Raw genomic sequence first — 21,715 nt, 5'->3', positions numbered from 1 at the left:
ACAGACCCCGACTATGCAATGCAATGCACCCAAGTGAGTTTAGTCTCACTTGGAGTGCTTCCTAACGCCCGAAAAAACAATAACGTATGGTCCTTTATTCAATATCTTCGATGTCGCGGTGTCGGGCGAGGACGTGACGCTTGAATTCTTCCTGGTCGGTGTCCCATAGCTCGGCGGCTTGGGCGTTCAAGGGACTCGCGCTGTTCGAAAAGTGTTAGTATACCGTTTACTCTAGATGATAGAAGGAGTCTTTTGGGATGTCTTACTTGTTTGGCTCTCCGAGCAAGCTCTGCAGACTGAGAAGCACACTCTGTACGTTGTAAACAGCGCTCCACTTGTCCTTGAGGATGTCCAGGCAGATGCGGCCGGAGAAGTCGAAGTTGGGGTGGTAGATGGGTGTCTTGAAGAGCACGGTAGGCGGGGCATAGGGATAGTTGCTCGGGAAAGCAAACGACAGCTTAAGTTTCAGCCCGTCGTAGGGCGTGTCGGCCGGTCCGGTGATTGTCGCTGTCCACGAAAGAAGGTTGCCATCTGCGTCCGGGAAGGCGGAGATACCCGGCGAAGGCGAGAGCATCAGCTGCATGAGCTCTGCTTGGAGGCTGTAGAACACCAAGTGGGTTAGTCAACTGGAGGATGACTAGGAAGCCGTAGCTAAAGCACTGAGGATGGCACGAACCGTTTGGTGACGCTTTGGCTGTCGTTGCGCTGCCCCGCCGAGTTCAACTTGGACGCCTCAAGCGCGTCGGGAGCGGAGTTCTGAGTGTCTTCCATCGTGTAATCCATTCTGATCGGTCAAAAGCGAAGAAAGGGCGAGAGAGCGAGTCGGCGAGCAAAGATGATCTCGCTTTATTAGAAATGGAGAGGGAGGTCCGGGAAGGCTGGAGTTCCGATCAAAGTACGGAGTAGCAAGGGAGGGTTGCTGTCTGGAATGACGGAACCGAATGCAGCTTAACTGTTGGTTGGAATGGACGGATCGACCCACTGAGAACCCCAGAAGATCGGAATCGGTAAAGATGGAACAGGCAATGAGCAGTGGGATGGAAGGAAGAGTGTAAGATGATTAGATTCAAGAGAGGGGGAGAGAGAAAGCTGAAGATGAAGCCGAAGTGTTGGGATGCAAACAGGAGAGGAGGGGAGAAGGCCGTCCTTTTTTTTTGTTTACTCCACCGAAGAAGGAAAACGCGCCCCGGGCAACGCTGGCTTAACGGACCCCCGCCTGATCTCACATCTGACTCGTTCATCCGATCGGGTCGAGGTTTGTGTTCTATCGTCAAATGTATTCTATTCCTCAGGTCGGTTGTGTTCAAAATTATACGTTCTCTTTGTCTTCTTCCTCAGCAGGTGAACTGTCCACCAGTTTCCACGATGAAAGGAGCACCTGAACACTGAACTCCGAATGCTGAGGCTAAGAATAGTGAAGACCTATTCTAAGTTCATTATGAGGGCAAGTGCTGACGGAGAAAATATCATTGGCAAAGGGCGACTGCTGCGGGTCTAGATTGTTATGACCGACATGAAGCAATAATGCTGGTCTATTACAGGTTTCGAATGGTTGGAAACAATCTCTACTTCACTCTTTTGATACCCTCGAAGTTGCTTACTCTGCCCATATTCACTGCTCACTGTCATGTTCTGTCCTGGTGTTGGAGTTGCGCCGGTCGCCGATCAACAGATTACCCAGAAAGGATAAAGTGGCTCTCGCGTGCCGGCGCAGCGCGTTTCCCCGGCTTCCTCCCAGTCAGCAACCCTTGCTTTCTGCCTTCGATCACCACGAGATCATGAATCGAAAGCTCCTGTTTCTCTGACCGAACTTCAGATCTGATCTCAGATCCGGCAATTTTCTCGCGTTGGCCGCCTCGTGGGTTCGTTTTTCACGATGCACCATTCTCAACTAGCCCCGCTACCAAATGACCTGCCCTTTCGAATTGTCTCCAAGACCATTGGGCAGGGTGCCTATGCGTGGTAGGCTAATTCCTTAACACCTACGCTTGCTACAACCTGATATGAGGTTCCCTAACTCATCTGTTTCACTGCAGTATCAAAAAGGCATGCCCCTCGCATACGGATAATCCCGTTTTCGCCGTCAAATTCATCCACAAAGAGTACGCCGCTCGACATGGAAAGATTAGCCCCCGACAATTGCAGATGGAAGCGACGGTACACAAGCACATTGGCGATCATTACAATATAATCTCGTTCTTCCAGACGGGGGAGGACGAAGTTTGGCGATGGATCGCGATGGAGCTGGCCGAGGGTGGCGATCTTTTTGACAAAATCGAGGCCGACGAAGGTGTGGGAGAAGACATTGCCCATGTCTATTTCTCACAACTTATCAGTGCCGTGGGCTATATGCATTCGAAGGGCGTGGGACATCGAGATATCAAACCGGAAAATATGCTCCTCACTGCCGATGGGAACCTGAAGATTGCGGACTTTGGCCTCGCCACCTTATTCGAGTACAAGGGAGTGACCAAACTGTCTACCACGTTTTGCGGTAGCCCTCCATATATTGCTCCAGAGGTGATCTCTTGCAGCAGCAAAGCCCAAATTAAAGGCTCGGGCTACCAACCAGATCTGGTGGATATCTGGTCGTGCGGCATCGTTCTCTTCGTTCTTCTGGCCGGAAACACGCCATGGGACAGTCCCACAGAAAATAGCTACGAGTTTCACGAATACGTTACAACAAATGCACGCACCAGCGACGAACTGTGGCAGAAACTACCAGTGGCCACTCTATCGCTACTTCGAGGAATGCTGAACATTGACCCCGGGAACCGGTTTTCGTTGGAGGATGTACGACGACATCCCTGGTACACCCGACAAAACAAGTTCCTCGCCCCGGATGGAAGGCTGCGAGACCCGATAAATTTGGCTACGACGATGTTTGAATCGCTTCATATCGACTTCTCCCAGGATCCGCTTGCCTTGCGATCGCATGGCGGTAGTTTTGGTCCCGATAGAATGGATATGGGTGATGATTTTGATGGGGATCACAGAATCTCCTCTACGCAGCCTGAGATGCCGAGGGGAGGTATGCTGGTTGACTGGGATACTCCTCACTTGGGAGATACGTTCTCCTCGACGCAACCGATGGGGAAGCCTTTCTCTGCCGACGATACCTTGATTGCCGATACCTTGGAGGACGAACCGTCCATGTCCCAGTTCTCGCCGCATCCTTCCGTGCCATTAAGCCGCACCCAAAAGGCACAGCGATTCCGTGACATCGTCCCGTCCCGCCCGATGACAAGGTTCTTCTCGACGTGGGAACTTAAATTGCTGGTCCCTCTGATCTGCGAGGCGCTGCACCGTTTAGGCGTACCCGTTCCCTCCGTCCCCGCAGTTTCGGCCGGGGACACCTCCGCCATGATACGCATTGTGACTCGAGACGGCCGAATGTGCACCTTACAAGGCAAGGTGATCATCGAATGCGTTTCCGAGGGTCTCTTTGAAATTGAGTTTATGAAGGTGAAGGGCGATCCCCTCGAATGGCGACGGTTTTTCAAAAAGGCGGCCATCCTGTGCAAGGATGCTGTTTTCAAACCTGACGACTACGAAACATGATCTTGCCGAGTTGCAGATTGGATTTTGGATTTTCTTTCATTTCTCTCTGTTCCACTTTCTCTTCCTTTTATCCTTTTTTTAATGTCCTTGTATGATTAATGCGAATAATGATGGATCGGGTTAGGCACTAGGCAAACTGGCGGGAAATAGAAACCCCATTTAGGCATAATCTTGTCAATCTGATGCTTATCGGCTGGATTAAGGCTATAGTGGACGCCGATATAACCGTATCATAAGACGGCTCAATTGTTTGCTATCCATGATGGCGTTCGCAACGTAATGGCCACCGCAAGGCTCGCTGACCTGACTTGGACAACGGCCAAAGCACCGGACGGGACAAGGGCCAACGCAGACCGAAGGAGTCGAACGAAAACGGTCGACAAAACAACGATCTTCCTCCACACGCCGACACGTGACGTAAGTCTAGACTTCGCAGATCGCGGGGACGAAAGAAAAATGGATTTAAGAACTTTTTTGCACGGGCGAGAGAGGAATCTCGTCTGATCCTTCTCCTGCCCTCCGGCCCTCTCCCAATGGTGTTTTTGCAACGGTTTCGCCCATGGAGAAGTTACCGGTCGAGATTCTCGCCAAAATAATTGACTGTAAATTTACCCCGAGAATTTGGCCCAATGTTTACCCCGCATTGTCGGCGCTTTCCTCCCCAAGATGAGACCACGGAGAACTACTACCGGTAGTAGTTTCAACTGTTAGTATAACTACAGCTAACGGGCGTTTTAGTTCTCACCCCGCAGGAGCAGGTTCAACTTCAGTCCGTCTCGAAGCGGCTGTTCAACGTCGCTCGTGACAATAACCTGTGGAGGCTTCACTGCTACGAGAAGTCATGGGCGGCTGTCGATGCCTCTCGTCCGGCTCACCGGCCCTCGCAAAGCCTGGCCACTAATCCCACCGCGTCGCTCAGCGTGCTGGGACAGACGTCTCTGCGGTCCCTGATCCAGCCACATACGACTCGTTTCGATGGCCACGCACCACAGGCCCCGTCCTTCGCCGAACGATCGAGAGCGGCGGCCAGATGGGACCCGTCCTACGAGGGAGAGGATGTCGACTGGTACTCCGAGTATATTGCTCGGAATGGGCCGCTGTCGTTCAACTGGATTCAACATCCGTACACGCGGGAAGCTGGAGGCAAGCGGAAAGAGTACCGCGAGGCGAAAGGAATGGGGTTGCTTCGGGATTGGAGTTCCGCGCGGCAAAACAAGGTGATCGCGCCGCTGGATGATGGAAGTGTCTGCATTTGGGATCTCAATCATTCACATTCGATCGGGTCGCAGAGTACTAAAGGCAATATTCTGGGTGTCAGCGAGCCGGGCATCCTCATGGCCGATATTTCCCGGAAGAAGCAGAATTCCGCGGCAAAGCTGGCGCTGGAGTTTATCAATCTGGGCGAGTGTGTGAGTGTGGATTCTATGCGGCGCAGAGCGTATTTGGCTGTCGGGAATGTTCTCAATGAAGTGGATTTGGAGACGCTCCGGGTTGTCTCGCAGCAACGGTATCCTTGGTCCGTGTTTGCTCTGTCCCAGGAGACGGATTACTCGGTGCCGTTGACGTTGGCTACAACGCTGAGTATGCACATATATGATGGCAGAATGTCGGCAGTCGAGGAAGAAGAGGCCATTCATTCCCGGTGCGAAAAGTCAAAGCCGTCTCTCGTTCCCGAATCCCAGCTCTTCGCGCCTCCAGACTCGCCGCTGCTTCAGCTCCAGCCAAACGGCCAACCCCCTCGTCGCATACGAAGTCCGGATCCGTCGGAGCCCGTCGACAATTACGCGCCGCTATTTCAGCCAGGCCCGCTTTCGCTTTTGCATCCTCCAGCTCCGCATCTGAATTCTATATTCCTTGCAGGTCGTTTCCCGAGCATACTACAATATGACAGGCGTTTCTTCCCTCGACTGCAGAGCACCATTCATTCTGGCGGTCGCTTGTGCGGGCTGGCTGCGGTTCCTGCGCCGCGATTCCCCGTTGTTTCCGATTCGTCATGGCCAAGCTCACATCAGGTCGTAGCCTGCGGAGAGTATAAGGGTCGCGGTTCCCTGGAACTATACAACTTGACCCCGTCCACCCGGAATGTGGGAGATGACCCATCAGACTGGTCATCTAATATGGCACTGGTGCACCAGAATCGACAGAGCGCGGCCAGCTCGAAGGTGCTGTCCGTTGAATCTCACGGCACGCGGATTGTCTATTCTGACGGAGACGGCAATGTCAAATGGACCGAGCGGGACGGCCGGTCCGAAATCCGTCGTTTTAACATCAACACGTACAAGCCGCGTGGGAAGCCCACACTGCCTTCTACCTCCATTGACCAGGGACCTGATTCTATCATGACAGAGCAGGACGACGGCGAGACCGGCGGCCTGTGGGGCAATTCTCGCTCTCGCAGCGACGGGGAAGTGGCTCGCAAGATACTTCCCACTGGAGGAAACCTGACAGGGGACGAGCTTCTCATTTGGACGGGAGAGCGCATCGGCCGGGCCAAGTTTTCCGACGTTCCTATTACCGAGGAAGAGGAAGAGGAAGACGACGAAGACCTGAGTATAGACGGAGAAATGGACGACGCGACACGCGAGGAGGTGCGCAAGAATAGACGCGAGCATCGACGTCGAGATGAAGAATACTCCCGTATGATGCGCCGCGCGCTGGAACGACAGGCCGATGAAGTACGGCGGACTGGCGGAATGGGATTGTAATCTTGGTTCCATTTCCCCTTACCGTCCTTTTTATGCCGTTCTGTTGGGGTTCGTCATTTCTGCCGTTGGTCTCGGTAGTCCGCTTGGGTTGATGGTTTCGGGTTCTTTCATTTCATTTAAACAGGATAAGCGAGAGTATTCTGATCCTTTGGCATTTTTGTATATAGCCTTTTATACCGGCGTCATCTTCATATTATCTTTGTTTTTGTCATGGTTCTCCCGCTGCCTGTACTTATCTAGACGGCGGGTGCACGGAGGACCATAAGATCCCTGTTAGTCTGCATTTACCCTTAACGATAAAGTAGAAGAAGTCAAACCTGACCCATACTGGCCATTTTCTAGACACTTTAGAAAGATGTAAGTCATGTCCGAGAGAAATGTACGTAAATCGGACCTGTTTCGGCACCCGATTCGGCCCGTGAGAGCCGCGGTCTGTCATGACTGGCTTCTGACAAACCATTAGTGATCCAGGCCTTTGTCCTTTCCTTTCCTTTGCCTTCTTTCCAAACCTGTCTCCTGTGATACCCTTGAATATTGTCCTATCATAAACTCCAAGAAATCAGGTTCAGTTGGCAAGTACATAGCGACTTCAGAGAACCCGTGATATTGCGTGCGCATTTGCTTCCCAGCGACTTTCGCCACCTCCGGTCTCCCCGCGCCGCCTCTACTTTTGACTCATTCTCGTCAAACCGAATCGGTCCAACTTGTGGATTTAGAATTGCAATTGAAGGAAGTTTTCATATATTGTGAACTTCTCGTTCCGTCAAGAACATAACAGAACGACTGAAGTCGTTTGTTCAGAGTGTCTGTGCCCCGCGCCTGGTGAGGGGCTATTTTTACCGCAGTTTATCTATCCAACATGCCTTCCCCGACCGAGCCCGTCCACCAGTTTGATTCCATTGAGGATACAATTGCTGCTTTCAGTGAGTGCTCGCACCTTCATTGTTCTTGTTCTGGGCCATAGAGTCAATCTTGCAGTTTAGGGGGTTAACCAAAACAACCAACTGTCTACAGAGAATGGAGAGTTCATAATTGTTCTCGACTCGCAAGACCGTGAGAATGAGGGCGATCTCATCATCGCTGCCGAGTCGATCACAGATGCCCAGATGGCATTTCTGGTCCGCTATACAAGGTTGGAATTGCCCCGCACCGTGGGACTTTCTGGCGCAATTGCAGACAATCCAGGCCTGGACGTGGTCGCTAACCTGGGGAATTGTCATGTAGTGGCTTGATCTGCGCACCCATCACCCCCGAAATCGCCAGCCGACTGGCCCTGCCGCAAATGGTGCTCGAAAACGCTGACCCCAAGGGCACCGCCTACACGATCTCCATCGACTCGAGCGACCCCTCCGTCACAACCGGTATCTCCGCCCAGGACCGCGCGCTCGCATGCCGAACCCTTGCCTCGCCGTCTGCTCGTATCGACGACTTCCGAAGACCCGGCCACATCATCCCCCTGCAGGCGAAGGCCGGTGGGGTGCGCGAACGCAGAGGACACACCGAGGCCGCGGTCGAGTTCTGTCGTCTGGCGGGGAAGTCCCCGGCTGGTGTGATCGCCGAGTTGGTGGAGGATGGCGAGCTGGTCGAGGGGGTCCCTGAGATCGGTGGAAATAACGGCATGATGAGACGCGATGGGTGTTTGAAGTTCGGTAAGAAATGGGGCATCAAGGTATGCACGATCGAGGATCTGGTTGAGTATGTTGAGAAGACGGACGGTGTGACGAATGGGAAACATTGAGTGAACATCTTATGAATATCCTTTTTTCTGTTTCTGCTAAATCTTTGCATATATATTCTCTCCTGGTTGTATCGAGCTTCTCATATTCCTGTGGATCTTTGGACATTTCATACTTTTCTTCGGATTAACCTTTGCTTTTCTTGTCTTGTGACTATTTTCTTATTTCGTCTTGCGGACCCCTCTTCTCCATCCTTGCTCTTATTATTATCTTATGGCGCGCTTTCTTTATTGTTATTATCTTATGCCGGACAGGATCAGAGCCCAATGGCTTTGAGCCCTCCGGGTTGGATGCTTCAGAAACTTATAATAGATATAGAAAAGAAGTCTCATATGAAAGAATAATTGAATTGTCTTGGGTATCTATTTTTCAGTATATGGTACATATGCGACAACAAAAAGGCAGGAACAAAACATGATGGGCATGATCGCAAAAGTCTAAAGATAAAAGTCGATTTGCCAGAGCATTAACCCCGGTGTATAGGTCTCCCCCGTGAACGCCATTATGCAATATGATAGAACGGGCAGAGTATAAAACGTCCAAAAAAAGAGCCAGTTGACAGTGTCGAGCATAAGCTGGCCCCGCAGAATAGATTCATCGCTTGAGATGGGAATAATCCCTCAGAATGCCCATCATATGAGTGTTAGTTGTCTTACCACTGCGGCGTGGCTTCTTGACCTTCTTGTTCTCAATCTTGGGCCGCGCCTTGACGACCTTGTTTTTGTTGGTGGGAACGATCCCGGCCTTCTCCAGCTCCTCCTTGACGGTCTGCGCATCGGGAATCCGAATCTTCTCCCAGATCGCCTTGAACTCGTCGTCGAAATGCTGGATCAGCGACGGATCATTGGCCCAGACCATCTTGGCATGGTCGTCCTTCTTGTTCCGCGTCACCAGCAGCTTCCCTTCCTTCTCCAGCTTATTGATCGTGTCCTCCACGGCGGGCCACCCCTCGCGCAGTTCCCGAACACTCATCCCCGCCCCGGTCGTCTGAGCCTGCAGTTTCTGCAGCAACTGCTCCGCCGAGCGGATGTTGTGCGGCGGCCGGAACGCAAACGTGCCTTCCCCATTCGCGCCGCTCGGGTCGAATTGCACCTTCTCGTGTCTCTGCAGGATGCTGCGCAGAGCCTGCACGTAGCCCTGGTCGTGGGCGCGGTGTTGCAGCGACAGGTACGAGACGATGTCGGCGAACTTAAGTGGCACGCCCTTGGATTTCATGTGCTCGATCGCGAAGATCACCTGCGTCATGATATCCTTGCCCGTGCCGGTGTTGGCGGGCTGCGAGTATACGATGTCCGCATCGTGTCGCTTTCGTCGGGGATCGCCGCCGCCGGGCGTGGGAGTGGAGACTGACGAAGGCACTTGTGAACTGCTGGCCGAGGGGTTGTTGTTGTGGACGAATCGTCTCTGCTGCGGCATGCTCTTGGCATAATCGACAACGCCGGCGCTGAAGTTCTTGAGCTGGTTCTGAAGGTGCGACATGATTGCGGTATTGTTGCCTCACGCGCGGGGGCGAGGATGCGACTTGAAGGGAAGGCGTGAGAGGGGTGAAAGAAGTCGATCGGTGAGGTGAGATGTGTGAGGCTCAACTCTCTCTCACCAGGCCCTAGCTAGAGGCTCGAAGCTTGAATCTCGAATATAGGTAGATCAGTGTGAGAGTTGAAATTTCTGTATAAAGTTGAAAGATGGAGTATGCCGGGAGATGCTGATCGCCAGCAGAGGAGAAGGAGGGCCTGAAAGAGACCAGACCGTTCTTTATGGTCTCTGAGTGTCAGAAGATGAAACTCCCGAGAAGTGAGCTGGAAGTTGCCATCCTGAGGCTGCCATCGGATCATCACGTGCCCGGAGCCGCCCGCTACTAAACCGCGTCGGGAGCAGCAAAGCAGCATCATCCATTTCCGGGTCTCTTTCACCCTTGAACGCTTCTCTCGATCATCAATCAACGGGGGCTTTGTTACCACACCCCCCTTTGTGTCGCCTGTCTTTTAAGATTGTTTCTTTCAACCCCGCCATGACCTAGACCTGTCTCATCGAACGTCGAGTGCAGTTGTCCAAGAACAGTGAGGCAAGGCAGCTTCTTGCTGTAGCCGGTGTACAGTCAACATGGCTGCCGCTACGATCGAATTGCCTTACCTCGCGTCGCATTACTCCATTGCGGAGTCTGCGCTAACTACCCTTACCCAAGCCCCTACGGTCGAACTGGTGAACCAGCTCTTGGAAGCTATCACGAAGAAGGCTCGCGACCATGACGAGCTCAAGTCGGATAAGCTTCGTTTGGAGGTGGAGCTCGAAGGTGCCGTCCGTAGCAGCGATTCGAAGATCAAAGTTCTGAAGAACTCCGTTGAAAAGGGCCACGCCGAGGTGGAAGAGACGAGGAAGAAATTACACGAGGCTGGTAGGTATCCTTTGCTTTCAACCTAGCGCGTCTACTGACATCATCAGAAAATACCTGTTCCAACCTGGAATCCGAAATCGCTTCTCTGAAATCGTCGTCCACATCCAATGAATCCGAAGTCACCTCCCTTAAGTCGCGTATTGCTTCCCTCGAGGCTTCTAACAGAGATACCCTTTCGCTTTTGGAATCCAAATCCGCCGCTTACGACAAGCTGGCCGAGGACCTTTCGACGCAACACAAGAAGGCTATCGAGCTGCGACGTGAGTTGTCCACTGCCGAGCAGAATCTACAAGCCGCCAATTCCGCCTCCGCCAGTGCCCGATTCCGCGAACAGAGTCTGGAGCAGGATCTGGACCTGACGAAGAAGAACAACGAGTGGTTTGAGACGGAACTGAAGACCAAATCTGCCGAGTACCTCAAGTTCCGCAAAGAAAAGAGTGCGCGGATCTCGGAGCTTCAGCGCGAAAACGAGGAGGCTATCTCCACCATTGATTCTTTGAGACGCAGTGAGAACGCCCTCAAGAGCCGTCTTGATGATGTCGAACAACGCTACGAGGAGTCCCTTTCTACTATTCATCAACTTAAGGAGGACGCCATTCAGGCAGCTGAATCGTTCAGAATCGAACTTGACAGTGCCAACCGCCTGGCTGAGCTACAAGGCAATGCCGCCGAAACTGCCAAGCAACGTGTGCAGGAGTGTCAGCTGGCTCTGGAGAAGGCACGGGATGATGCCGCGGAGGAGATCTCGCGACTGCGCGTGGAGGCTGAGACGGAACACAGTGATAAGGAAGCCGCTGAAAGCCGTGTCGCGGAGCTCGAGCTCTCCGTTAGTCAACTTGAATCGGAAGGCGCTGGTAGTCGGAACCCCATGAGCCCGGGACTGAATGGAGGACCTAGCACCCCTATGCGTGCCTCTACTCCGATCGGCGCTTTCTCGCCTAGGACCTCCCGCGGCAAGGGCAGTCTTACGCTCACACAGATGTACACGGAGTACGACAAGATGAGAACGCTCCTTGCTGCTGAGCAGAAGACAGGCCAAGAACTCCGAACCACTGTTGACGAAATGATGCAGGACCTCGAGGCATGCAAGCCTGAAATCGATGAGCTGCGAGCCGAGAACACGAGGCTGCAGGATGCAGTTGTTGAGATGTCGAATATCTTGGAATCGTCTGGAAAGGAGAGAGACGATGCCACGAAGGAGGCCAGGAAGTGGCAAGGCCAAGTGGAAGGATTGTCACGCGAAGGAGACATTCTGCGCCAGCAGCTTCGAGACCTGAGTGCTCAGATCAAGGTTCTGGTGCTGGAGGTGGCAATCATGAAGGAGGGTGAAGGTAGCTACGACAGGGAGGAACTTGAGAAGATTGCTCAAAAGGAAGTCGATGAGTCTGCTGCGGAGCTCACTCCAACAGGGCGCTTCATCAGTCACAACCTGATGACGTTCAAGGACCTTCATGAGCTGCAGGAGCAGAACGTCACCCTTCGACGTATGCTCAGGGAGTTGGGTGACAAGATGGAGGGGGTTGAGGCACGCGAGAAGGACGCTGTGCGCCAGCAAGAACAAGAAGAACTGAAGGAACTCAGAATCCGTGTGCAGACGTATCGCGACGAGATTGCCAACCTTGTTGCGCAGACGAAGAGCTACGTGAAGGAACGTGATACTTTCCGAAGCATGCTTACTCGCCGGCGTCAAACCATCGGTGAATCGTCTGCCTTCTCACAATCACTGCCCCTCGGCGCTGCTCCACCAACTGAAGAGCAAACCAAGGACCCTACCGACTACGCCGACTTGCTACGCAAGGTGCAAGCTCACTTCGACAGCTTCCGTGAGGAGTCTGCTACGGACCATTCCGCCCTGAAGCAGCAAGTACACGATCTCTCCCGTAAGAACAGTGAGTTGTTGAGTGAGATCAGTCGCTCGAGCAGCCAACTTGGCGCCGCCACTCAGCGCGCAGAACTGCTCCAGAGCAACTTTACTATGCTCAAGAACGACAATGCCGAGCTCCAGAAACGTTATGCCACGCTTTTGGAGAACGCAAACAGGCAGGATCTGAGGACTCAGCAAGCTGCGGAGGATCTGGTTGAGACCAAGGGTCTTGTCGAGAGCCTTCAGCGGGAGAATGCGAACCTGAAGGCCGAGAAGAGTCTCTGGAAAAACATCGAAAAGAGACTTATAGAGGACACTGAGACGCTACGGAATGAGCGAGGCCGCCTTGATTCGCTTAACGCAAACCTGCAGACCCTTCTAAACGAGCGCGAACACAACGAGTCTGAAAGAACCCGCCGCCTGGAACATAATGTTGAATCTCTCGAAACCGAATTGCAGTCGACGAAACGCAAGCTAAACGACGAAGTCGAAGAATCGCGGAAAGCTACCCTGCGGAGAGAGTACGAACAGGAGCAAAGTCAGAAGCGAATCGACGACCTGGTTACCAGCCTGGGCTCTGTTCGGGAGGAGCTTGTTGCAACGAAAACAACTAGAGATCATCTGCAGTCCAGAGTGGATGAGCTTACCGTGGAGCTTCGGAGTGCCGAAGAACGCATTCAAGTCGTTCAGTCCAAGCCCAGCGCTCCTGCACCGGTTGCTGAACAGCCTGAAACCACCGAAGAGAATGGACAGTCCAGCGACTTGACCCGTGAACAGGAGTTAGGCCTCCAGGTTGCCGAGTTGAAGCGTGACTTGGACTTGGCTAAGGGCGAGCTCGAGCATGCCAAGGAGCAAGTGGAAGACTACAAGGCTATCAGCCAAGCGACCGAGGAACGCCTGCAGTCTGTTACCGATACCAACGAGCAATACCGCGAGGACACCGATCGTCTTATCGAGGAGAAGGACAAGAAGATCCAGGACCTTGAGAAGCGCATTGAGGAGATCTCTTCCGAGCTCTCTACTACAAACACGGAGCTGTCGAAGATCCGTGATGAGCAAGGAGAGGCGTCTCGCCGCCTGGAAGAACAGAAGACTGCCCTCGAAACCGAAATCACCCGACTGAAGGACGAGAATGAACGCCAGGTTACCTCCTCTCAGTTCCACCAAGATGACCTGAAGGCCCAGGCAGAAATCGCCCAGCAGGCCCAGCAGAACTACGAAACAGAGCTGGTCAAGCATGCTGACGCGGCCAAGAATCTGCAACTGGTTCGTTCCGAGGCCAACCAGCTGAAACTCGAACTTGTTGAGGTGCGGACGAAGGCCGACACTTATCAGAAAGATCTCACCCAGAAGGAAGAGAGTTGGAATGAACTGAAGGAGAAGTACGAGGGTGAGCTGTCGGAGCTGCACAAGCGTCGTGAGGAGGTTCTTCACCAGAACAACCTGCTTCATACTCAACTGGAGAATATCACGAACCAAATTACGGCCTTGAAGCGGGACCGTGCCAGCATTCCCGAGGCTGAACAAGGAGAAACAACGGCACCGGATTTGGAGAACCTCCAAGAGGTTATCAAATACCTGCGGCAAGAGAAGGAGATCGTCGACGTTCAATATCACCTATCCACGCAAGAGAGCAAACGTCTCCGCCAGCAATTCGAGTACACCCAATCCCAGCTAGATGAGGCCCGACTCAAGCTTGAACAGCAGCGTCGCGCCGCTGCCGACAGCGAGCACAGTGCATTGAGTCACAACAAGCTGATGGAGACTCTCAATGAACTGAACCTTTTCCGAGAGAGCAGTGTCACGCTTAGAAGCCAAGTCAAGCAGACCGAGGCTGCTCTCGCAGAGAAGTCAGCACGCGTCGAGAGTCTTGAGAAGCAGATCGAGCCATTGCAAACCAAGATCAGTGAACTGGAGAATGTTGTGGAAACCAAGGACGGAGAAATGAAGCTCCTGCAAGGAGACAGGGACCATTGGCAACAGCGCACCCAGAACATTCTGCAGAAGTATGACCGGGTTGACCCAGCTGAGATGGAAGGTCTGAAGGAGCAGCTCACGTCGTTGGAGAAGGCAAGGGATGAAGCTACGGCCGCTCGCGATGCTCTGCAGACTGAAGTGGACGGATTCGCGGAGAAGATGAAAGCCCATGGGGATGAAAGGGTCCACGACCTGCGCGCGAAGCTTACCGAACAGTTCAAGGCTCGCTCTAAGGAGCTCAGCGGGCGTATCAATGCGAAGCAAGCGGAGTTGAACGCGGTTGTCCAGGAGAAGGAGGTGCTGCAGGAAGAGCTGAAGACCACTAAGGAGGAGCTTGCCACGCTCAAGACTAAGCTGGCTGAGAAGCCGGCCTCTCCTGCGCCCGTTACAGAGGAAACACCCGCTGCCCCTGCCGCCGGCGTCGACTCTACCCCGGCATCTCAGTTCCCTGTGACGACCACCCAGGTGGCAGTGCCCGCTGACGACGAGAAGGTTAAGGCTTTGGAGGAGAAGATCCAGCGTCTGGAAGCTGCTCTTGCTGAAAAGGATGCCGTCATCGCCGCCAAGGACGCAGAGCGCGACGCGAAAATCAAGGAACGAGCCGACAAGCTCAAGGAAACTTTCAACAGCAAGATGGCTGAAGTTAGAGCTGCCCACCGACAAGAACTTGAGAACCTCAAGTCCACCCAATCAACGGCACAACTCTCCGCACCTCAAGAACCCAACACGCCCGGCCCCCAGTCTCAGCAGCCTCCTGCCACTCCTTCGAAATCTGAGGGAGAACTCCCTGAGCTTACCGATGCCCAGGCAAGAGCCCTGGTTGCTTCGAACAAGACCATCCAGACTATCGTCCGAAGCAACATCCGAGCCATGCTCGCTAAAGAACAGGAGAAGCACAGCCAAGAAGCGCAAGAAGCCAGCCAGGAGTCTTTGTCCGCCCTGGAGCAGAGATTCAACGAAGAAAGGCAAGCTCTCAAGAAAGCGCACGAGGAAGGCATGGAGGAGAAGATCAAATCCGCAGTCGAGCTGTCCGACAAGAAAACGTTGGTCAAGATCAGCATGCTTGATACTCGCTGCAGGACTGCCTTGGCCAAGATTGAAGTTGTTCAGAAGGCTGCTACCGACACCCCACAAAAGCCTGTGGTTGAAGTATGGGAAGTGGCCAAGACAGCCAAGGCACCGCCTGCTGCTCCTCCTAAACCCCAGCCAGCTGCTTCACCAGCCCAGCAGCCACCCTCGCAACCAGCCACACAGCCCCCAACCCCAGGACCGGCAACGGCGCAACCTACACCTGCAGCGGCACCTCCACAGCCTACACCTGCAGCTCAAACCCCTCAGCAAACCCAGTCACAGACCCAACCGCAACCTCCTTCGATACCAGCACCGGCACCGGCACCGGCAACCCAACCTGAGCCGGTTCCAGCAGCCGCTACTGCTCAGACCACCCAGGCCGAGCCCGAGGCCCAGGCAGATGGAGAGCAGGAGCAGGAAGAGGGACAGGTCGAGGAGGCCGACAACTCTGCGGCTACAGCGCCTCCGGTGGCAAATGGGCAGCAGCAACAGCAACAGCAGCAACCTTCATCGCTGCCTAGCAAACCTCCTGCTGGATCAGGCGCGGTCCTTCGAAGCCTTCAGAGTGCCCTCCCAGTTGCGCGCGGTGGCCGAGGAGGCGCTCGTGGCGGTCATCAGCAAAACCCATTCGGGCCCCAAGGTCAGCAACAACAGCAACAGCATGGTCAGTCCCAGCGTGGTACGGGTATTGGCCGTGGACGGGGTGGACGCGGTGGATTCGGTCGAGGCGGAAACCAAAACGTGCAGACCAATGTTCCCCAGGGACAGGGACAGGCCAGTCCTGGTGCTGGACGAGGAGGCCATCTGAGTGCCAACGCCCGCCAATTTGTGCCTCAAGGAAACAAGCGAGCTCGCGAGGATGGCAGTGATGGCGGAAACGACGGCGGAGCAAATGGTGGAAAGAGGATGAGAGGTGGTGGGCATCCTAGAGGAGGATCTTGATCTAACTAAATTCCGTGTATTTGTTTATCATGTTTCATTACTTGTGCTTGACTGCCTGAAGCGTTTTTCTTTTATTCATGAACAATCTGGTCTTCACAGAGAAGACACCAATCTTCGGGGGAAAATCTCTTTACATACATTTCCTTTGTTTCTCATCAAGTCAATTATACTGTTCATTCTATTTGGTCTTTTGTCATGGCTTCAGAGTATCTCAATTCTACTACTGGTCATTCCAACCATCTACTGTCTTTGAAATAGCAGTATCATAATCTTATCTATCACTGGGTATCGAGCGCAACGCATAATGCAAAATGCAGAACATATCAACCATCCTCCCTAGACCTGGTATCTGTATCCTCCCTCCACACCTATCATCAAATTACCTCCGTCTCCCCGAACTCGCCGACGCCCCAATCAACCTCGCCAACGCCTCTCTCTCCTTATCCAACACCATCAACCTGGCCTCCTCAATCACCCCGGCCTCAAGAGCCTGTATTCCCTGCGCCGCCGCCGTCACCGAACTCATCTTCCCCTTCGCCCGAACTCTCCGTCGCTGCCCCGTCCCCGCCGACCCCCAAACAACCATCCATTCCTTCAGCACCGTGTTCTCAGATACGTCGCAGCCCGCACACACCTTTGAATGCGCCCCGATCGTCACCCGTCGATGGATCGTCGCCAGCGCTTCCACTAATACCCCTGTTTGTAGCCGCGTGCCCGCGTGCACCGTCACGCCGGGTCCGAGCGTTACGTTTGCTGAGAGTGTGATCGGTATACCACTGCTGTCTTCACTAGCCCCAATTCCTGATCCCGTAGTCCCCGAGGAGCTGTGACTGGTGATGTTGGTGGGCGGCGTCCCCAAAACGCTCTTCTCGCCAATAATGCACCGTTCTTCGATGATGACGGGTCCGTGGAACGAGTAGATTCGCGTTCGCGGGTGGATGACTGTCCCCGCGCCGATCGAGATCGGGTGCGTGCCTTGGAATATGGAGGATTCGGCAATTGTAGAGCTGGGGTGCGCGGTTACGGGGGCGCGTGGTGGTATGGATGAGCTTGGTGTTGTTGTGGAGGTTGGGCGCGGCGTGTGGTGAGGGGGTGGTTTTAGGTGTGTTGTTGTTGGGATTGGTTTTCGCGGGGGGTCCATTTTCGTGTTTCTTTCTTTCTCTCTCTCCCCTGTGTGTGTCTTGGAGGGGTTTCTTTTGGGAGGAGGTTGGTTGGTTGGTAGAGGGGTTGTGTTGATGGTGGTGTTGTTGTTGTTTTGCTGGTGGTAGATTTGGAGGAAGTTTAGGTTGCGGAAAGGTTGAACGGAGGAGCTTGGGCCAGCCAGCATGGCGGAGTGCGGAGTTGGATCTATAGTTATAGGTGTTAGGTTTATGTTAAATTAATGTTTTCTAGTTTAGGTATATTTTATAGCAGGCAGTAAGTTCTTTCAATGTCTTATCATGTCTATCATTCCAGCCATCCTTCCATCCGGGTATCTCTCATTGTGTATCAAAGTCTAAGCAAAACAAGTCGTAATCTCGATCCAATCCAACCCACCCAAGCCAGCCATGCGCCAATATCCAGGTACATAACTGCACCTCCAGAATCTGCCCTAGGAATCAACTAATTCTCCCCCTCATCGCCATCCTCTCTCCTCTCCCTCTTCACCCCATTCCTCTTCCGCCACGCCCACACCCCCCGATCAACCTCCTCCCTCGTCATCCCATCCCTCACCAAGCAAAACGTCACGCCCAGCTCCGTCTCAACATTCCGATTCCGCGCCTCGTCATCGAAAAACAACATCTCCTCGTACCGCACCCCGCTGGCCTGCTGGATTCGCGAGAAATGCTGCGTCTTGTTCGCCGGGAAGATCTGGATGTAGTCGAAGTAATCGAGCGCGCGGATCGATTTGTTCTTCGCGGCGGCGGGGTTGTCCGTGAACGTGGGGATTATGTGGAGGGCTTTGAGCATGTCCCGGGCGAGATCGGGCGTGTGGGTGCGCGAGGCGAGCGCGAGTGGGATTGAGTGGGTTTTGCAGGCGTGGACAATTGAGGAGACGGCGGGGTAGAAGGCGAAGGATTCGTTCCAGCTGGATTTGGTATTGAGTTTAGTTTTGGAGGTTTAGAAGAAGGGCAACGGAGGCGGTGGATGTATGTGCATACCGATCTGTACAGCGCGAGTTGTTGTCGCGTGGCTTGACTGGCGCGCTGACGTGCGTGTCCACCCAGAAGGGCCAGAGCGTGTAGTCGAGATCGAAAGCGATGAGTTTCGGAAGCGGAAGTCCGTCGTTGAAGGTCGATGGCGCCGTGGATGTGTCTTCTAACGGCGCGGTGTTGGTTCTTCTGGTGCGTAGCATGGTGGGTGTTTGCGGTCTATGTATATCTGGTCTATATTGTGCGAAACGAAAGTCTAGGAGAACAAGTGGACGCTGCGTAGAAAGTAGATAAGTTGACGAGGGGAAGTGTAACTACGGAGTCAAGGAAATGATATTCGAGTGGGGAACGATCAGGTCCCGTGACCCCACGCTGCTTAAGGTGTCTGCAGACATCCGCTGGTTTGGCGCTTCTCTCACTACAGCAACATCTTGGATGAGTATAGGAGACGAAAGATTGGCTTCATTCAACTATCTGGGTAGATCTGGCTCTGTCTAAATTCGACTCGAGTCCGCTACATGACAATTAACAGGTCTTTACCGTCCAAGCCTAGTAATCTTGTCACATCTCCCTTTCATTAACTGCCATGCCCTTTTCATTAACAATCGTGACTTTTTGTTCTCTTTTGGTTTTTCAATTTTCGAATTTCCCTGTGATCATGATCTCCACATAACAGATGAGAGGGTCGCTCAATTTGTAAATCATAAACTGTCGACGTGTCTCCATGGCCACTGTGCCTTGTCCTCTTCCGCTTACTGACGACTGTAAGTGAAGCAGTGGACAGTTTCCAGGAACTTCCAGATCTGCTGGTGATCTTCCGCCCCGGTGATGGTCATCTCGTACCTCACGGCCTCCCAGTTCGATGCATAACGCAAGATCTGTTCCTGCTGCTCGTCGTCCAACACTTGGTTCGCTCCGACCGCGTCTGCGATGATTCGGCGCCACAGCCTCAGAGGCAGACCGTACCGCCATCCAGACTTTTCCGGCTCGCGGGTGGCGAGAACGCGAGTGTTCGCTTTTCCAGAGCGATGAGGAGGGCTGGCTGCGGACGAGAGGGCGTCTTTGGTCGATGGGCTCTCCACTTCGTTGCTGGCTTCGCTTTCGTCGTTTTCGTCCTCCGCAACGACCTCCTCAACGTGAATAGTCGGAACGGGGCTTAGCGCAGGGAAGTTGGCGAAGAACTCATCGGTTCCCGGGTAGAAAGGGCCATGAGAGGTCATGGGCATGGGAGGCCGATGGGGGAGGTTGCGCAGCTGCTCGACGCGTTCATCCTCGGACGGATCGCTGATGATTTCCTGAACGGGCTTAGGCTCTGGCTCTTCAAGATCTTCGAGCTCGACGGGCTGGTCGATTTCTTCGTCATCCTCGACCGGGGTGTCGGATGTGCGATCTCTGTCCTCCAGCAACAGGGCCCGTGACACGAGCATCATCCGCAACGCGGTGATCCAAATCTCGAAGCTCTTCACGCCTTCGTTCTTCAGGGCTTCCATGCGAAGTCTCTTGTTGAGACGCGTGAACTCAACGTACTTCTTGCTCTGCATCTTCCGCATCTCGAGCGTGCCCATCTTCCGGGTCACGGGCTGATCGGAGCTGCTTTGACCCAGGGTATCGTCACAGTCCTCGTCGGCCTCGTCATCGGCCTCCTCTGGGTCTGGTATATCCTTCAGATCGTGGATACGCTCGGAAATTCTCAGAAGATTGCATGCGTAGTCGGCAAGGTTGTAGCAAGGCTGCCAGATGATGCCCTTGCAAACCTGCGCCTCTTCAGGGAGAGTCAGCGTCTTGCCCTTGGGGAGAAATTCGAGAAGTTGCTCCGGGGTGCGCTGCACCTCGAGCATGCTGGCGAGGTGGACGGCACTGCCCGAGGTCATGGGGATATCAGAGACGATGAGGTACGGAATGGACCGAAGGCCTCTGGTGCATGCGAAGTGCTTGAGCTTGGCTTGGACTTTCTCTGTGGGCAAGGTCGCGCTGCTGCTAGAGGCACCTTCGACGAGTTGAGCATCAGCAGAATGAGCCTCATCTTTGCGACGGGACTTACCACTCTGTTTGGCACTCTTCCCCTTATTCGGCGACTTCTTCTGGCCAGACGGCTTGGGCGACTCATTCTCATCCGATTTAACCTTGAGGGCGGTTATGTTCTTTGCCAGAACCTCAATCTCGTCCGCAGCTTCTCCAATCATGTCCTCGGCATCAACCTCCAGAAAGTCCAGATCGCTCTTGATATAGACGCGGGCCAGGATCTCCACCCCCGCAGCACCCAGCGGATTGCCTCCCAGGTCGAACTTCTTGAGCATGTAACAGTCTTTGAAGGAGGAGAGAAACTCGGACCAGATCTGCTTCTCCTCGGGGGTCTTCACCTCGATGTTATTAGTCGAGATATCGAGTTCCTGCAGATCGCCCTTCGAGAGAGCCACCACTTGGCCTAGCTTCACCAGGGACTGCGCGGTGAGTTCGTTGCCCGATACATGGAGCTCAACGACCCGGGCTAGACCTGCCAAGTGGTCGTCATCACGGTACTTGATGCACTCGATCAGGTCATCGATGAACTGTGCAAACCCCTCATCGGAAATGCTCTTGTTAGAAACGTCGATTTCTAGGGTTGGGTCTCGGCCCGCGGCCTTGGAGTTTATTGCTGGGGGAATCCGTTTTTTCTGCAGACAGTCAGACCTTTCCTGACCTTATGGCTGGTTGATGGAAGAGGAAGTCAAAACTTACAAGATCCTTGGAGATGACCTGGGCTGCCTTGACCCCGGAGATTCTTCTCTATAATCGATGATGGAGTGATTAGCATGAGTTGGCTTCATGAGAGAGATCCCGGGGAGCTCAATCATACCGCAGAGTAATTCAGTCGACCCATTGTGGGAATTCACAAATGCTCAACCTGATGAGAAACACGCGTTAGTACCTTCAAGACGCGGACGCGAAGAGTGATAGTGGTTGGGATCAGTCGTGGTGGTCATGCTGTGTGAGGAGGACGCGTGAAGAATTTCAGCAGGCCGACCGTCAGTACATATCGAGATGGACCATCTAGAACAACGTCACTTTGCAGGAGTGACATCGCATGTAATTTTCCATTCCATGTACATGACATATCTTGAATGAAGCAGGAGACTTACTTGTGATAGACAGATTCAAGATGGAGATAGCAAAAAGGAGGAGAAAGGGAGCGGTTGAAAGAGAAGGAAAGAAGACGATAAGAGATCTGTTACAGTGGTCGGTTGAGGGTGACCCAGAGACCACGATCAACCCACCGAGTGATGTCCTAAGGACGGAAGATCCAGGGAAAAGAAAGCACAGACTTGTATGTGAACTGACGTGCTGGACAGTCTTTG

General features: G+C 53.5%; 9 protein-coding genes across 9 annotated transcripts; 4 read left to right on the top strand and 5 right to left on the bottom strand.

The window, feature by feature from the left end:
• Nucleotides 1–94: 94 nt before the first annotated feature.
• UBC11 (putative ubiquitin conjugating enzyme (UbcK)) lies at nt 95–783 on the bottom strand (the record flags this gene model as incomplete). Its single annotated transcript, XM_046094692.1, has 3 exons — nt 95–200; nt 267–599; nt 677–783. 3 exons carry the CDS (start codon nt 781–783, stop codon nt 95–97), a joined length of 546 nt encoding a protein of 181 aa, XP_045950671.1.
• A 1,093-nt stretch (nt 784–1,876) lies between these two features.
• chk1 (putative serine/threonine protein kinase) lies at nt 1,877–3,561 on the top strand (the record flags this gene model as incomplete). Its single annotated transcript, XM_046094691.1, has 2 exons — nt 1,877–1,962; nt 2,037–3,561. The coding sequence occupies 2 exons, from the start codon at nt 1,877–1,879 to the stop codon at nt 3,559–3,561; spliced, it is 1,611 nt and encodes a 536-aa protein (XP_045950670.1).
• Nucleotides 3,562–4,736: 1,175 nt separating this feature from the next.
• On the top strand, nt 4,737–6,266 carry LDX57_012942 (uncharacterized protein; the record flags this gene model as incomplete). The annotated part of the gene is made up of 1 exon (XM_046094690.1): nt 4,737–6,266. The coding sequence occupies one exon, from the start codon at nt 4,737–4,739 to the stop codon at nt 6,264–6,266; it is 1,530 nt and encodes a 509-aa protein (XP_045950669.1).
• Nucleotides 6,267–7,125: 859 nt separating this feature from the next.
• RIB3 (3,4-dihydroxy-2-butanone-4-phosphate synthase RIB3) lies at nt 7,126–8,004 on the top strand (the record flags this gene model as incomplete). Its single annotated transcript, XM_046094689.1, has 3 exons — nt 7,126–7,189; nt 7,281–7,398; nt 7,491–8,004. The coding sequence occupies 3 exons, from the start codon at nt 7,126–7,128 to the stop codon at nt 8,002–8,004; spliced, it is 696 nt and encodes a 231-aa protein (XP_045950668.1).
• Nucleotides 8,005–8,326: 322 nt separating this feature from the next.
• Nucleotides 8,327–9,777, bottom strand: LDX57_012940 (transcription factor TFIIE subunit TFA2). Its single transcript, XM_046094688.1, has one exon. It carries the CDS (start codon nt 9,479–9,481, stop codon nt 8,597–8,599), a length of 885 nt encoding a protein of 294 aa, XP_045950667.1. The 5' UTR covers nt 9,482–9,777; the 3' UTR covers nt 8,327–8,596.
• Nucleotides 9,778–10,102: 325 nt separating this feature from the next.
• Nucleotides 10,103–16,248, top strand: MLP1 (putative filament-forming protein (Tpr/p270); the record flags this gene model as incomplete). The annotated part of the gene is made up of 2 exons (XM_046094687.1): nt 10,103–10,394; nt 10,442–16,248. 2 exons carry the CDS (start codon nt 10,103–10,105, stop codon nt 16,246–16,248), a joined length of 6,099 nt encoding a protein of 2,032 aa, XP_045950666.1.
• A 379-nt stretch (nt 16,249–16,627) lies between these two features.
• Nucleotides 16,628–17,575, bottom strand: LDX57_012938 (transferase hexapeptide domain protein; the record flags this gene model as incomplete). The annotated part of the gene is made up of 1 exon (XM_046094686.1): nt 16,628–17,575. The coding sequence occupies one exon, from the start codon at nt 17,573–17,575 to the stop codon at nt 16,628–16,630; it is 948 nt and encodes a 315-aa protein (XP_045950665.1).
• Nucleotides 17,576–17,850: 275 nt separating this feature from the next.
• LDX57_012937 (Mg-dependent acid phosphatase) lies at nt 17,851–18,583 on the bottom strand (the record flags this gene model as incomplete). Its single annotated transcript, XM_046094685.1, has 2 exons — nt 17,851–18,316; nt 18,390–18,583. 2 exons carry the CDS (start codon nt 18,581–18,583, stop codon nt 17,851–17,853), a joined length of 660 nt encoding a protein of 219 aa, XP_045950664.1.
• Nucleotides 18,584–19,132: 549 nt separating this feature from the next.
• Nucleotides 19,133–20,677, bottom strand: LDX57_012936 (uncharacterized protein; the record flags this gene model as incomplete). The annotated part of the gene is made up of 1 exon (XM_046094684.1): nt 19,133–20,677. One exon carries the CDS (start codon nt 20,675–20,677, stop codon nt 19,133–19,135), a length of 1,545 nt encoding a protein of 514 aa, XP_045950663.1.
• Between the last annotated feature and the right edge of the window lie 1,038 nt (nt 20,678–21,715).

The sequence above is a fragment of the Aspergillus melleus genome (genome assembly GCF_016097325.1).
Source record: "Aspergillus melleus strain CBS 546.65 chromosome Unknown contig9, whole genome shotgun sequence".
Lineage (NCBI taxonomy): Eukaryota > Fungi > Ascomycota > Eurotiomycetes > Eurotiales > Aspergillaceae > Aspergillus > Aspergillus melleus.
The sequence above is the reverse complement of the archived record's forward strand: the minus strand, read 5'-3'. Positions and strand labels throughout refer to the sequence as shown.